The 15,885-nt window shown below is 48.3% G+C and overlaps 1 protein-coding gene across 2 annotated transcripts in view; it reads right to left on the bottom strand.

The window, feature by feature from the left end:
• The window catches only part of RPS6KA1 (ribosomal protein S6 kinase A1), a 109,948-nt gene that overhangs the window by 18,935 nt on the left and 75,128 nt on the right, over positions 1 to 15,885 (bottom strand). For both annotated transcript variants that reach the window (XM_063140112.1, XM_063140113.1), the window contains 11 exons: positions 15,351 to 15,432; positions 15,018 to 15,098; positions 12,845 to 12,924; positions 10,886 to 10,992; positions 8,659 to 8,696; positions 8,335 to 8,477; positions 6,510 to 6,580; positions 5,562 to 5,650; positions 4,542 to 4,606; positions 2,958 to 3,060; positions 1,202 to 1,329 (listed from right to left, as the gene is read on the bottom strand). In XM_063140112.1, the coding sequence (XP_062996182.1) occupies positions 1,202 to 1,329; positions 2,958 to 3,060; positions 4,542 to 4,606; positions 5,562 to 5,650; positions 6,510 to 6,580; positions 8,335 to 8,477; positions 8,659 to 8,696; positions 10,886 to 10,992; positions 12,845 to 12,924; positions 15,018 to 15,098; positions 15,351 to 15,432 (987 nt within the window). The remainder of the gene's footprint in view (positions 1 to 1,201; positions 1,330 to 2,957; positions 3,061 to 4,541; positions 4,607 to 5,561; positions 5,651 to 6,509; positions 6,581 to 8,334; positions 8,478 to 8,658; positions 8,697 to 10,885; positions 10,993 to 12,844; positions 12,925 to 15,017; positions 15,099 to 15,350; positions 15,433 to 15,885) is intronic.

The raw sequence follows: 15,885 nt of genomic DNA, 5'->3' as shown, positions 1-15,885 counted from the left end.
TTTAATGGCATATAATGAGGCATCTATATTTGCTGTTTTAGAAAAGGTCTATTAGGGAAAACATTGTGTGGTTGTGGTTATTTTTTAAATGCTTTTAGTGGTTTACATTGTTTTCAGTTTTCTATTTTTTTAAAAAAAATTAGACTATTTTTATTACGTTGCATTTTGTATTTTTATGAATTGTTCTAAACCGTCCAGCTATGGGGTGGTATACAAATGAAATGAAATAAATAAATACATGGAGAATATGCCAATCAACTTAGATAGATTCATACATGGAGAGGGCCATGCACACCTATTAACTTCAACCTAAAATAATTGGGCATTGTAGATATTGTAGAGCTAGAAAAAGTGTAGAAAAGGGCAACTCCAAGGATCCAAGGGGCTGGAGCATCTCCCCTACGAGGGAAGGCTGCAGCAGCTGGGATTGTTTAGCTTGGGGAAAAGGAGGCTAAGGGGAGACATGTACAAAATTATGCACGGTGTGGAGAATGTAGACAGGAGACATTTTTCTCCCTCTCTCATAATACTAGAGCCCGGGGTCATCCCATGGAGCAGGTGGGAGTTTCAGAACAGATAAAAGGAAGGACTTCTTCACACAGTGCATAGTTAAACAATGGAACTCACTACCACAAGATGTTTTGAGAGCCACCAGTTTGGATGGCTTTAAAAAGGGCTTGGATACATTCCTGGAAGAGAAGGCTATCAATGGGTACTAGTCCTGATGGTTGTGTGCTATCTCCAATATTCGAGGCAATAAGCCTGTGTGCACCAGTTGCTGGGGAACATGGGTGGGAGGGTGCTGTTGCCCCATGTCCTGCTTTGTTGGTCCCTGGTTGACAGCTGGTTGGCCACTGTGTGAACAGAGTGCTGGACTAGATGGACCCTTGGTCTGATCCAGCATCAGGGCTCTTCTCATGTTCTATGTCAACTTGCATCTGCTGAGGTTGACTCCAGCTCATGAAAACCTTGTATCTCTTTCAAACCATATACTACTATTTGATGGTTGGTCCATGGTTTGGGAATGAGTAAGAACAGTGTTGGTGGGGGAGAAGTAGGTTTTACATCCACTAAGGGCCAGCTCTAGAGCAAACAAGGCTGTCATTTGCTGGAGTCATGCCTGGGCTCCTGGAGAGTGGTGGTGGTGGGCGGACTGTAGCGTTTCTGATGCTTCTCAGGCACACTTCGCTCCTCTCCTTACCTGAACCACGGAATGCAAAGGCAGGGGTGGGAATTTGGCCTTCTCGTCTTCGGTCAAGCCGGTGGCCACAAAACTAAAGCCTCGGAAGAGCTGATGGGCCCCCGCACTGGGCGGAATCCCAGGGGAGTCTGGAACGGGAGGGGCAGAGAAGGTGAGAGCTAATCCTACTGAAACAGCAGCTTCTTAACACGTGGCCCTTTGCCGTTCCCTCCCCGAAATAAAGGCAGTAAAGTGCAAGACAGGGCCAAGGTAAGACCCACCAGGCAAGTACAATCTAGAGACAAGGGATCCTGTGGCACTCCAGATTTTATGTACTACAAGTCGCATCACCTCTGACTGTTGGCAGTGCTGATGGGAGATGAGAATCCAATAACATCTGGAGGGCCACTAGGCCAACCCCCCCTGCAGTAAGGTTTCCCCCAATTCCCCCTGCGGCACAAGGAGCAAAAGCAAACAATTGCGATACTCACGTGGTACAGTCTTTGCCGGGCTGCGACATTTTAAATTACGGAGGGGGAAGAACTGAATGATTGAATTAACGCTGAGCTTTCTCCATTACAATGGTGCAATAGCTAAGGCCAAGATCCTGCTGTGTAAAGCCTCCCTGTCCATCCCAACAGACTTGTTGTGGCAGGTCCTTAAAACCTTTGCCAGGTCCAGACGATACAGGAAGCCATACCAGCAGGGACGATTAAACCCACCGGGCTGGCCTACGACTTGCACAGACGACATGGTTAACGAGCCACCGTGGTTGATAACCGTGCAGGAGATCCCATGAATGGGGTCAGTGTGTGAGAACACTGTTCCTGACACACAGGGAAGCTGTTCACATTGGGAGAGCACCTGGGCAACCCCAGATCTGGCAGCTGGACAAGAAGCATAAAGCAAAACCCATCCATCAAGCCTCCGAGAGAAAACGTGTGTGAGGATCAAGAGCACATTCGCTGCAGACAAGGTTCGCTGCATGTCTTATAACAGACAAGGGCAGACTTTGTGCTTGCAAGTTCTACTTTGTCTTCTTACTAGACGCCTGAGGGTCCTTGCAGGATGGAGCCAAATACCCAAAGTATCCCATAAACTATGCACAGGGATAACCTGCAAATGCAAGTTTACATTTACCTCTGAGTTACTGCAGATCAGAGATACTAACATCCTAATTTCAGGATCTGGGGAAAGGCTGCTCCTGTTATTGTTGTTAATTGGGAGGTAGAAACCTTTGCTGATCTACTGCTAGAGATCTGCTGGTACAGGGGTGAGGAATTCCGTTCAGTCCAAGGGTCTATTGAGATTTTGAGGGGTGTGTTCTAGTGGTAGGCAGGGCCAATAGCAAGGGGGGGCAGAACCCACCTACCCCAAATGCCAGCATACTGAAGAGGAGCTGTCTCTGATTGCCAGTAGCTAAGCCTTAAGGAAAACATTCCAGCCTTTGAGAATAGGGGGAACAACACTGCACAAAGGCCAGGAAATGACCCAGTGGTTGTCAGTTGGGGAAAAGTGGGTGGGGCATGGGGAAGTGGCCATTTGGGGAATCCCAGCAGGCCGGATTTGGCCCACAGCCTGAAGGCTCCCCACACCAGTACTAACAGAGGCAGATCTACCTGCTGCCTATCTCTGTCCTAGGAACAAGGTGTCCACCATCAGGGCTAGGCTCAGTCACATCAGCAGGTCACCATAAGGCATTATTATTATTATTATTATTATTATTATTATTATTATTATTATTATTATTATTTTGCAAAAGTCCAAAATCACAAACCTTTAGGTGTGCGAGAGGTAAACTCTTTGTCAAAGTAAAAGGTATCGTCCGGCCGGCCCACAGCAGGCTTGAAAGGCGGCTTGATTTCTCGGCGGAAGAGTTTCTGCAAAGCGTAAAAGTGATATAATGGGAAGGGGCAGCTGAGCCCGTTTTAACCAAATAAGGGGAAAACACGCAGAAACATGGAGAAACAAAGGCACCAAAAATGCCCAAAGGGGCACCGAGACAGCAAAACTCCAGCCACAGGCCTGGTTCTCCTTGAAGTGGCAAACCTGTGTTTGGACTGTAGCACTTTGGGTTTCAGGTGGAAATTCACAGTGTGGGATGCTCCTTCGTGCAAAAACTCATTAAAAAAATAATTGTCAGAGGAAAAGGTTTTCGCCCTAGTCTTCTTCCCAATATACCAGGGCTTTCCCTGCCCCGGCAGTGTTTCATGATGTGAGCCCCCACGTGCAGTCCAAAGTGGTACAGTCCAGACAAAGGTTTGCCACCTCACAAAGAACTAGGCCAAAAAGTTTAATTGGACCTTATTAACAGTAAGCCTATATGCACCAGTTGCTGGGGAACATGGGCGGGAGGGTGCTATTGCACATGTGTCCTGCTGGTGGGTCCTTGGTTGATAGCTGGTGGGCCACTGTGTGAACAGAGTGTTGGACTAGATCAGTGGTTCCCAAACTTTTTCAGGTCACCGCCCCCTTGGTTCCACAAACTCCTGCCCAGTGCCCCCTACCCTACACTATAAAAATCATTATTCAGAATAGCGGTTTTCAACGACCCACTAAGGAAGATAATAACAATAAAATTTAAAACAGTAACAATGAATTGAATAGGCTTGCCAAGGGAGGGAGGGAAAAGGGAGTGAATGCCTCTGTTTTGCAGCCGGCGTGGCGGGGCACACCAAGCAGGGCATGTCTCTTCATTAGCGTTTTGGTGCTTTTGAAACATTTCATTTCACCGTTAAAAGGACTCTTCTTAAACAGTATTAATACATGTGTGGATTCTTCCCCTATATGGCTTGGGACCAAACTACCTTCTCCCATAAAAATGTCCCTGGGTTTTAAGACCTTCTGGAGAGGCACTTCTCGGAAAAGACCACCTCGAGCGCCCCCCTGCTGCCCCCTTACCTCTTAACGCCCCCCTATGCAATCCCACCGCCCCCAAGGGGGCAGTAACGCCCACTTTGGGAACCACTGGACTAGTTGGATCCTCGGTCTGATCCAGCAGGGCTCTTCTTATGTTCTTAACAGGCAGACATTTTTACATTCTGCGATTCTGGTTTGTTGAACCTAAAACTGGCTGGTGTTTTGCATAACCAGAGTTACGTAGACCAGATTTAGAACAGTAATTGGCTGGGTTGAGGGGAAAAAAACCTGAATAAAGACCTCCACCTTCACTTCTTCTCCAGCCACTTGCAGAATTTTAGGGACTTATGGTTGCCTCTCCCACAAACAGCCAACATGCACAGACGTGCTTTTAACACAAGCAAATTAGAAGTTGTGCCTGAACTGTTGCCAGTTACTGTTGTGAATGTTAAGATCTGACAGGACTGAAGTGCTAAGCAAAGAAAAGAGGTTTAGTACTCACATTCCAATCAATGGTGGAATAGAAAGGGTGACGCTTTATTTCTTCAGCACCATCTGGGCTGGACCCTGTAAGAGCAGATACCCCGTTTTGGATCACTTCGACATACAACATAGGATCAAGCCAGTAAGCTTATGGTTAGATGTGCCCCACAGCTCCACAGAAACATAGAAATCACACACAAATACAGAACTGTGTTAACTGGAGTGCTTCGATACTCAGAATCTCAGCTTCATTTTAGAAAATAACAAATATGGAGGAGCACGTACCCTTTCCTAGTCCCTTCGGCTGCAAGCACAGGCTTGAAGATGCTGGACCTCAGCAGTCCCAGGTGACAAAACACTGACTGGGTTCACACAACACACTAAATCACCATGGGTTATTATTGTGTTGTCCGAAAGCAGCGCATTTTCTGCAGGGTGGGTTAATGTGTTGTCTGAACGCAGCATGTTTTTCACAGGCTGGGTTGTTAACCATGCAGGGTGGTTTATTTTTCTTGAACAAGCCACCTAGAGAACCCATGGCTCGTTCAAGATGGTTAACAAGCCACATGGCATAGTTAGCGAACAACTCCGTGGTAAACATACTGCGTTCAGACAACACAGTAACCAACCCTGTGGGAAAAGCCCTGCATTCAGACAACAGAATAACCCATCCTGAGGAAAACGCGCTGCATTCAGACAACACGATAACCCACGGTTCAACAACAACCCACACTGGGTGGGTTAGTGTGTTGTGTGAATCCAGCCACTGTATTGCTCTCATTACAGTGTGATATGTTGCAGCAGGAACTTGGAAGAGAGAAGCTTTCATTGTGGGATGGGTCCTTAATTGCTGTCGTGTCGCTGTCATATTCCCCACCCCCCATTCCTCAAAACAGTTTAACTTCACGTAGGGATGTAAAATGTCCATCAGACTTTTAGCAACGCTACGCCATGCAGCAATCCTCACTAAAAACTCAACATGCATTTGACCGCACGTCTGCGGATATGCTGAGATGCAAAGCAACCAAGGATACCTTACCTAACCTGTTGGCCGGGTTCCTCTTGAAAAGGGCTCGCAGGAGACTCTGTGCTTCGGAGCTCAGGAACTGGGGCATGCCCAGCTTTGCTCTGAACAAAAGGCAAATGAATAAAGTAACCTTGTGCAACCAGCCATGAGTCACCAAGAAAGAAGCAAAGCGACTGCAGCCTCTCTAGCTCTCCAGGATGTTGTCACCCTCTGCTGCCTTGCCTTGCACAGCACAGTTTCAAGGGAAGAGGGTGTTCTAGCGTTCCCACGACACAAACCAGGGTTGCTGAAATGGCAAAGGGACTTAGAATCACGTCTCCAGTGGCATGCGTACTTCCTAAGAGTGCAGAGTAGATGCTGGCGAATGGCAGGGCCTGGCCCAAATTCATAACCCTCGCTTCCAAGAGATGCTATTTGATCCGCTCGTTGTCCACTCCAGCAAAGAAGGTGTGTGTGTCTGTATGTGTGTGAAGGTGGGGGCATATTTTATTTATTTATTTACAGTTACACAAACATTTATAGGGGGGCCCTTTCCGGTGCTTTCACACTGCTCAGGTTAGCGAACGATGAGTCAAACCAAAGACAAAGTGCAAAAGAAGTCCAAAGGGATGGGAAATTACGATACAATACAAACAGACAGAATAGAGACATAGCCCAGGTCATGGTCTTATAGCACATGAGGCCGCCACCTTGCTGAAGCTAAGCAGGTCTGGGTCTGGTCGGTGCTTGGAGGGGAGACCACCTGGGGACCGCATGTAGCCACCTTGAGTTCCACAATGGAAGAAAGGTGGGACATAAAGGTAATAAATAAATTGGATTAAAAAAACCCATGATCTATCCCTGCTACCTCCGGCTCCCTTTCTGAAGAGCTGCCCCTGACAAAACTAGCTGCCGACCAGAGGTTTTGCACGATGCAAAACCCTCTCCAGATCGGGATGCTGATAGGCCTCTGGATCTTACTTGAGGATGAGGCTCATGGTCTCCTTCCGGTCCTTCCCTTGGAACGGCAGAGCCCCCGTCAGCATCTCAAACTGCAAAGAATAGCAAACAAAGAACATCACATTACGAATCAGGGCACAACGCTCAACGGGCACACTTTGATTCTATTTGTTAACTTTACTTGGTAATTAGGTTTTAGGGAGGCATCTGAGAGCCACAAAAGGTATTTCAGCTTCAACGGGGCCTCGCATCATTGGGCAGCTGCCAGGGCCCCAGTTCACCAGGAGGGCTCACTGGAGCCGAGTCCTGACCCACTGCAAAGGAGCAACGTTCAGGCCTGAACATGGGCGGCAGGGAGGGTGGGCTCCCTCCCCTAGTTACCCAGAGAAAGAGGGTGGGTGGCACCCAATCATTCACCTGCCCAAATGGGTGTGGGGCAATGAAGCTGGCGGCAAAGGGCTGCCAGTGGCCCCCCAGAGGGCAGGCAGCTCTTTCTTGCTGCCATCACCACTTGTCTGAGAAGCTGAACGCAGGGAGCAGCTCCAGCTCACCCGCTCTTTTCTTCTGAGCGTTGGGCCCTCTGATGCCCGTCTCTACAGCCACTCAGAACCACAGGTGGCAGCGACTCATCGTCACTCACTTGCCTGGGCAGGGAGGGCGCCATTCATCTGGCTGGGCAGGGACAGTGTGACTCACTGGGCATGGAGGGCATCACTCACCTGCCTGGGCAGGGAGGGCGCCACTCACCTGCCTGGGCAGTGGCGGCACCACTGAACTGCTGTGCAGTGAGGGTACCACTCACTTACCTAGGCACTGAGGGCACCTCTCACCTGACTGGGCAGGGAGGGCGTGATTCATCTGCCTGGGCAGGGAGGGCGCCACTCACCTGCCTGGGTAGTTGCGGGGCCAATGAACTGCTGTGCAGTGAGGGTACCACTCACCTGCCTGGGCACTGAGGGCACCACTCACCTGACTGGGCAGTGAGGCCGCCAAGAAGCAGCAGCCACTGCTGCCCTGTCCTCTGCCAACTGCAGATAACCCAGCATGCACGTGAAAAAGCGGCCTCTTCTCCACAAGAGCTTATGCCAAACAAATCAGTCCCACCAGTCTTTACCTTGTTTTCATCCCCTTTTGCCCTTAGCAAGGCCAGAAGGGATTTAAATGTAACGGCCACAAGAGGGCAGCACTGATTCACCTAACAACACCTATTGTCGCTTCCGGTACAGGTAGCTTCCATACAGCAGGAGTTGAGTTTCAACAGCCTGAGTCAATGAAACTGGTCTTGGACATGGTGCTGAGGACCCTGAGGACGGTGGTCCCGGACACCCACACTGAAGCTGCCTCGTTGGGGGCCCGTTAGGGCTTTATGACCGCCCTGGGGCTGTCCCAAGACGTCATTCTTAAAACAATTTCTTTAAAGGGGCCAGGGAGGGGGGAGCTTCGTAGGAACCACTGGAGGTCCCCCGTGGGCGCAGCGTTGGGGACCCCTGACATTTGCAATAATAGAACCGGGCCATTCCTCAGTGACAGAGCTTGACGTACCGAAGCTTCTGGGGGTCCAACGCCCGGCATCTCCAGGCAGGGCTAGGAAAGCTCCTGCCTGAAACCCCGAAGAGCTGCTGCCAGTCAGTGTTGACAACCTTGGCCTAGATGGACCAATGCTTCTGACTCAGTACAAGGCAGCTTCCGACGTTCCCAACAACTTCATTATTTTGGGTGCTTCCCTTTTATCTTTCCGTTCTGTTAATCTTACGACGTCGTTTTAGGGTTTTACTTGTTTTTATTCTGCTAGCTGCTCCGTGGGCTTCCGAGCTGGTATAAAGGGACAAGCAAAAAGGGACTGTACCATCAACACCCCGTAGGACCACCAGTCTGCACTCTGAGTGTGGCCTTGGCGATTCACCACCTCCGGTGCCATGTACTCCACTGTGCCGCAGAAAGAATAGGCCTTCTTCTCGTGGTCGATGGCTTCTTTGCTCAAACCAAAGTCTACAAAAGGGGTGCGGAGAGAGGGAATGAAGAGAACCGAAGAAAGAGTAAACCATCCATTTTTTTTCTGCTGAACAAGGGCAAGGCAAAGAGGCACCAGCTTTCGGTCCAGCAGCATAGGAAACAACCAACCCACGACCCACCAGCAGCCCTAGTGAACAACAGCCAACAGCGGTCATACCCGTGAGTTTGATATGTCCTTCGTCATCCAGGAGAATGCTGCGGGGAAAAGGGACAGAGAATGTAAGGTGGAGAAATAGCTACCAGGGATGCCAGCATACTATTTTTATTTATTTATTTATTCATTTATTTATCACTGCATTTTTATCCCGCCTTTTTTCCTGCAAGGAACCCAAGGCAGCGTACATAATCCTCCTCCTCTCCACTTTATCCTCACAACAACAACCCTGTGAGGTGGGTTGGGCTGAGAGTCCATGACTGGCCCAAAATCACCCAGCGGGTTTCCATGGCCAAGTGGGGACTAGAACCCGGATCTCCCGACTCCCAGTCCAACACTTTGGCCACTGCACCACACTGGAATACACATAGATTAGCTGAACTCTGGTTCGCAAGACACAGGGCAATTGCATTCCTAGAGGAAGATCAAGATGGGGAACTTCCTGACTGTTAGAGCTGGTATAAAGTTTCTGCTGCAGTGAAAGCTGGCTCATACCACATAATAAGCAGAGAAAGCTGCTCACTTGAGTGGTTTATTCATGTCAATGATGTAACATCATAGGTGAGTGGAAGGGTGAGTGGAACCAGTGACCTAGGGAGGTCCTGGGCTCTCCCACACTAGAGGCATTCAAGAGGCAGCTGGACAGCCTTCTGTCGGGTATGATTTAGGGTGGATTCCTGCATTGAGCAGGGGGTTGGACTCGATGGTCTTATAGGCCCCTTCCAACTCTACTATTCTATGATTCTTAATTCCTTGTCAAAGCCTCCTTGCTGAAGGGGGGCATAACTCAGCAAGAGAGCACATGGTTTGTAGACCTCAGGCACAAACGCCAGCATCTCCAGTTAAAAGGATCCGGTAGCAAGTGATGGGAAAAACATTTGCCTGAGACTCTGGGAAGTTGCTGACAGCCAGAGTAAACAACACTGGAGTAGATGGACTAATGATTTGCCTCAATATAAGGAAGCTTGAGATACAACCCAGAGGCCTTCATCTGAGGGAGGTTTGGAGGCTGGCAACGAGAGAAAGGGACCTTCTCAGTGGTGGCCCCCTTGATTAGGGAATGCTCCCCCCATTGAGGTTGGCTAGTGCTTTTAAGCATCTGCAGCAAAATGGAACATCAATTCACGTCTAGCTTCCGTGGACAACCAAAACCCGGCTTGGTCCTCTGGGCCAGGAATGCATTCCAGCTGCCTCTTGGCCTTACAGAAAACACGAGCATCATCGCAGCCTGCTGCGAGGCCAAGGAAAGATTTATTTATTTACAATATCTATATGCTGCTCCATATCTAAAATAGAGTGGATAATAATAATAATAATAATAATAATAATAATAATAATAATAATAATAATAATAATAATAAATTTGTTACTCCAGGGAGACTGGAGCAGGCAGGCACCATCGGAGCCTGCTTCAGTTGGACCCCCCCCCCCCACAGGGCTAACATTTTCACCTTGTGGGGAAGAAGGAGCTGTTGGTTTGCCCCTCCATTGGGAGATGAGAGGACGGAGCAGGGCCTTCCCACCAGCCTAAGCAGTCTCCTTAATTTCTTTTTATTTTCTCCCTCTTCCCTCCCCATCCACTTTTCCTTGTGTGCCACGTCTTTTTTTAGAATGTAAGCCTGAGGGTAGGGACTGTCTTCTTTATTGTAAGCTGCTCCGAGAGCCTTTTGGCTGAGGTGCGGGATAAAAATACTCTAAATAGATAAATAAATAAATACCTGCCTCTCCTTCTGGATCGAGGCAGGGTACAACACAAATGCAAAACACATAACATCGGAATAAATCAGTTAAAAGATTTAAAAGGTTAGAATGGCAAATTAAAATTCTTCAATTTAAAACAGAACACTAATAAAAACAGTGGCTGGTCAGTTGAGGAAGGCTTCCTGGAAAAGAGCTGTTTTCAGGAGGTACCGGAAGCAGTACAGCGTTGGGGCCTGCCTGGCCTCCAGGGGCAGGGAGTTCCAAAGAGAAGGGGCCACCACATTAAAGGCTCTTCTCCTGGTGGACTCCTATTGGGCAGTACATGATATTGCACCCTATTGTCCTTTCACCTTCCAAGTGTCCCAGGCAGAACTATATTCCTTTTGGAACAGTCAGTGGCCCCTGCAGCCTACTAAGGGGGCTTGCCCCAATTCAAGTTGCTGGCCCAGTTGGCAATATGCATGCCAGCCCCTCAGTAATACACCCCGAAAGCCCACAAAGAAGCTTGAAACTTTTGGGCTCTGCATACTTCTCTGGTTTAAGGTCCCGGTACACGATTCCCAGACGATGCAAATGACCGAGACCCAGTGCCAGCTCTGCGAGGTAGAACTTTACATCTTCCTCGGTGAACATGACCTGGGAGAAAGAAAGAGTAAGCCAGCTGGGGTCAAACTATGCAGAAAGCAATGGCGAGGGCTATACCATGTACCTGTAAGACTGTTTCGCAAGCGACCCATTGCTTCAGGCCGAATTTTGCAACTTGAGAATTGCCTTTTCTCTCTCTCTCTCTTTTTAAAAAAGCAAGTTTCTAGACCTCATTAGCCGAGATATCTGGAGAAAAGTTCAGAAGGGGGAAGACCAGATTTCTAAGTCAGAGTACCCCAACTTTGCACGGGGGGGGGGGGTGAGGGAGAAGAATGTCAGGATCTTCAAAGCACAGTAATTAATCTGGACAAACAGATAAGGGCTTTGCATCATTAATTCTTGTTGCTGAACCTGGGTTGCGTCACTTATTCTTGCTGCAGAATCTGGGTAACATGGCATTTCTGCAGAACTCTGCCTTATGCCCCGGGAGACATTTTCAGCACAAATGTTTTGTGCACTTGCAGTTCTGAGACTCCCCCTGTCTCTATTCCACTTTATTAAAGAGACCTAGCCTACTTGCTTGCCTCAATTCCACAGGCACATTCCAGTAAATGCATCCATTTCAACACGTCAAAGTTGCTAAGCAGCTGGAGGGGGAGAACAGATTCTGAATCCTCTTTATTAGAAGATTTCCTAGTGGTTGTCCTCCCGATGTCATGTGCTTCCTTGTTCTCATAGCAGTTTCCTGTTACCCCATCAAGGCCTCTCTACACTTCCTGCCAGCCTCTCTCACCACCACTCCAAAGTCGCCAATCACTTTGCTCAAGCAGCTACGGTGCAACAGAAGAGAGAAAGAGAGCACCTGTTGTGTTTCTCAAAACCTCCTGCCTTCTTGGGAGACAATAACGAGGCCTGCGAAGTAATCCTCAAACCTTTATTCAAGCAATAAACATCTCTTCCCACCTGAAGAGAGTCTAATCCCTAGGAACTTTCTCGTAGGCAAAACTATGAAAACTAAGTGAGACAATTGTCCTTTCAAGAAGAATGGAAAGCCTTTTTCAAAGACGCGTTAACTTCAGAGAGACTAGTTGTGATGCAGATTCTGACGGGATGCCAACCGGGCAGACTTTCTCTCGCCTTCTTTTAGCTCCACCTGTTTTAGTCGGCGGTGTACTCTAACCTCTCCATGCTCTCTCCCTTGGAAGAATGTTGGCTTCCAACTGTGTATTGTTTGCCCTTGAGGAGATAAGCTCTGAAGAGCGTTCACTCCCAGCTGGTGAATAGTCTGTGAGAGCTTTCTCCCCCACTGGTACAGGCTGGCCTGTGTCTGGCACCGACTCATCTACTTCAGACCATGGACAAAGCAGGATTAAAGGCTATGCTGATATCCCAGGGCAAGGGAGGGATCATCCCTTCCTGCTCCTAGGATCCCCTGTGCGTCATGTGGACGCACAGAGATGATCCCTAGACAATCTCTGAGATATTGGCAGGTCTAGCCATGGCCGTAGTAAGTGGCCACGGTGGAATTAGGAGTACCCCCAGGCCTAATCTCAGGCTCTAACCATGACCCCGTGGGCCTGTTCAGATGACACATTAAGCCATGGTTAGTCTGCTAACCGTTTTGCAACAAATGCTTAGTGGGCGTGCTTAAACCATGGTTATGCAGCCATCGTGGTTAGGAACGGTTCGCACACCATGCTAAGCCATAATGTTTAGCTCAAAATGCTTAATCACCATGGCTCAGCGTGTCGTCTGAACAGGACCACAGTCTCTCTGCAGAAAGTAGGCTGCGCTGGCTGCTGACAACACTGCACAGCATTGCAACAGCGCTGAACCGTTCATTTAATTCCTGCTGCCAGCAACCAACCTGATGCAACCTGACACATGGCACGCAGGCGCTCACCTCTTTGGAAAGGCGCATGAAGAGGTCTCCCCCTCTGAGGAAATCGAGGATGAGGTATAGTTTCCCCTCGGTTTGGAAAGCTGAAATGCAAGACACAAAACAGGAATCAGGACCCCCCTGATTTAGGGCTCCAGGGGAGTCCAACGCAGTTTAGGGGAGAAACCAAGTCCTGCATCGCCATGTATTAATACTCTCTACGGCAGCCTTCTTCCAGATATTTTGGACTACAACTCCAAGCGTCCCTGCCCATTGGCCGTGCTAACTGGGGCTGCTGGGAATTGAAGTCCAACATATCTGGAGGTCTCTGGGTTGGGGAAGGTTGCACTATATCCTGTTGCCCAACCTGTGTGTAGTAAACACTCTACTTAAAACGCATTTAACCCCGTTTCAAAACAGGGGGCTGAAGCAGGGTTCAGATTCCGAGTTAAGGGGAATCCCACCTACTATAACTGCTAACTAACCACTTATTTTAAAAAATATATTTCTAGGCTACCTTTAAGCCCAGGAACACAGGAAGCTGCTTTATACTGTGTCAGGCCATTGGTCCATCTAACCCAGTATTGTCAACACTGACTGGCAGCAACAGCTCTCCAGCATTACAGGCAGGGATTTTTCCTAACTCTACCTAGAGAAGCCAGGGATTGAACCTGGGACCTTCTGCATGCAAAGCAGGTGCTCAACCACTGAGCCACGGCCTTTGAAACCTTTCATACTCTCACATTCGCGCTTTCCTTTTTCTCACACAATCACTCTTGAACTTTCTTTATTAGTATTGATTAATATACTTCCACTACGTGCACACCACACTCTAAAGACACCACTCACTACACTGACTCTCAAGAGCACTACAGACTCTAAGAGTACCTAACAAGTCTCCCTGAAAAGGTTCCCTGAAAAGAAAAAGAACTTCTGAAAAGAACAAGAACTCTGAAAAGAACTCTCAATCCCCTCAGTCATCCCCTTATATATCACTCCTCCCTCTCCCAAGACATTCTAACTCCGCCCACTCAGGCCAACATTCTAAAAACCACAGACTTACACACTGCAGACATACATTTGGAATCGACTTGTGGGGTGTAACGCCACACACGGCCACCTTTATGGTCACCCTAAATATTTCTAGGCCAACTTTAACGTCCTCCCATGTCAGCGTACACAACAAAATCCCACCTAATAAAATCCTGTAACTATGATAAAAGAACCCAAACTAGTAAAAGCGACTGGGCCAATGCAAATTGCTTTACAGGGGAAAGGAGAGACTTGCTCCAAATCGCTGAGGCTGGCTCTCGAATTTGTTAACTGCATTTAACGAAGCACTGCCATTATGTCTGTGCCCTGGCCCTGTAAATATACGGAGCGTCTTAGCCCTAAATTCTTGGGACGTATTACATTTATATCTCACCTTTCTTCCAAGTAGCTCAGGGTGATGCACATGGCTCTTTCCCTGTCTTATCCTCAAAACAATCCTGTATGGTAGGCCAGGCCAAGAGATGTCCCAAGATTACCTGGGGAGTATCCTGATTGAGTGGGGATATGAACCTCAGTCTCCCCAATCCTAGACCAATACTCTAACCACTGTACCATATTGCCTGGCTCTACTTCAGGAAGGAATTAGGCATGACTGTAAAAACGCTGCTGCTGCCAAAAATGGCAGCCTTGTGACAACATCTCCATCCTTGTGATGTGTAGTAGAACTTACCCGTGTCCTGATATCATGATAAGGTCCATTTCCATCCCCATTCTCTACTTTATTGGCTGCTCCTGGCAGGACATGGGTAAGTTTAACTGAACTTTGCAGAGAGAGAGAGGGAAGAACTGGACACGGGCCTGCCATTTTCAGCAGCAGCCCTGTGTTTATTGTAACGGGCAGCTCTTCCTTCAGTTTCAAGCTCATGCTGTTATCTCATGTTTGAAAGTTTGTTGCTTTGCACCGAAGAGTTCCTAGCATACAGCCTTCTCATGCCTACATCCAGGAGACATGACTGTATGTATATGTACAATTTTGAGAAAATTCTTCAGGGAGTTGGGGAGGTAGGCTTCTGTGCACGCAATTATTTCCCATCTGTGTAGATCACTTCACTGGAAAAGCTCTCGGAGCAGATTAGAAGCGGTTGCTTGGTTGAAATCTTGACCGTTGCCCACAAGACTCACAAAAATACTCGTTCACACTCACCGTAGTGCAGTTTCACGATGAACGGGTGGTTCACTTCCACTAGAATATCCCTTTCCATTTTGGTCCTTACACGATCACGCACTGTCAACACAGAAGACCCAATTCAGATGGAATGCTTCTAAAAAAACTACACAGCCCTAGCTATGGAAAGCAACGTTCATTTCAAAGCTAGTCAATGCCTCTCCCAGGGCTTGGGTGCCGCATTTATGCACCATTCAGGAGGATGATTAGGCAGGGGGAGAATTATCCCAAGGACAGAGCATCACTGAAATGTATCCCCCACGCCACAACTTCCCAATTCGTTCAGTTCCCCACCACGCAGAGCCTCCTCACCTTTCAGGGTTGCTTTCTTCAGGACTTTCATGGCGTAGAGGTGGCCGTTGTCTGGGGCGGTGATTTTTCGTACGAGGAAGACCTGCACAGAGAAGGGCCAAACCAGGGGGGGCGGAAAAGAGAGGCAGTCACACTCAAGCAGAATTTCTGTGAAAAGAGCCCAGCAAGGAAACCTTGTGAGTATATAGGTTGAGGGAGTGGTGGTGAGTGGCATGGGCAAGGCACTCTGTACAAGCTCAGCGGTACTAATACTTTATATCTTTTTCTTTAAATGAAGAGAAACAGTGCTCAGTGGGCATTCTTAAAAAAGAAGAGGATCTAAGGCCAACACTATCTGGAGGAGATGTCCTATCCCTGAGACTCAAAGCAATGGAGATTTTGTGAATATTTATGCCCCCTCTAGCAGCCACATTCGTCATTAACTAATGGCGCTGAATCAGGGCCAGATTAAAGTCTTTATAGGCACTCTCGTAACTGTCGCCCCCACCCAAAGTTAGATCTATAGATAAATATCTACATCGTATAGGTCGCATAA

The sequence above is a fragment of the Elgaria multicarinata genome, chromosome 13 (genome assembly GCF_023053635.1).
Source record: "Elgaria multicarinata webbii isolate HBS135686 ecotype San Diego chromosome 13, rElgMul1.1.pri, whole genome shotgun sequence".
Lineage (NCBI taxonomy): Eukaryota > Metazoa > Chordata > Lepidosauria > Squamata > Anguidae > Elgaria > Elgaria multicarinata.
Note: the sequence above shows the minus strand (reverse complement) of the source record. Positions and strands in the feature narration are given on the sequence as shown.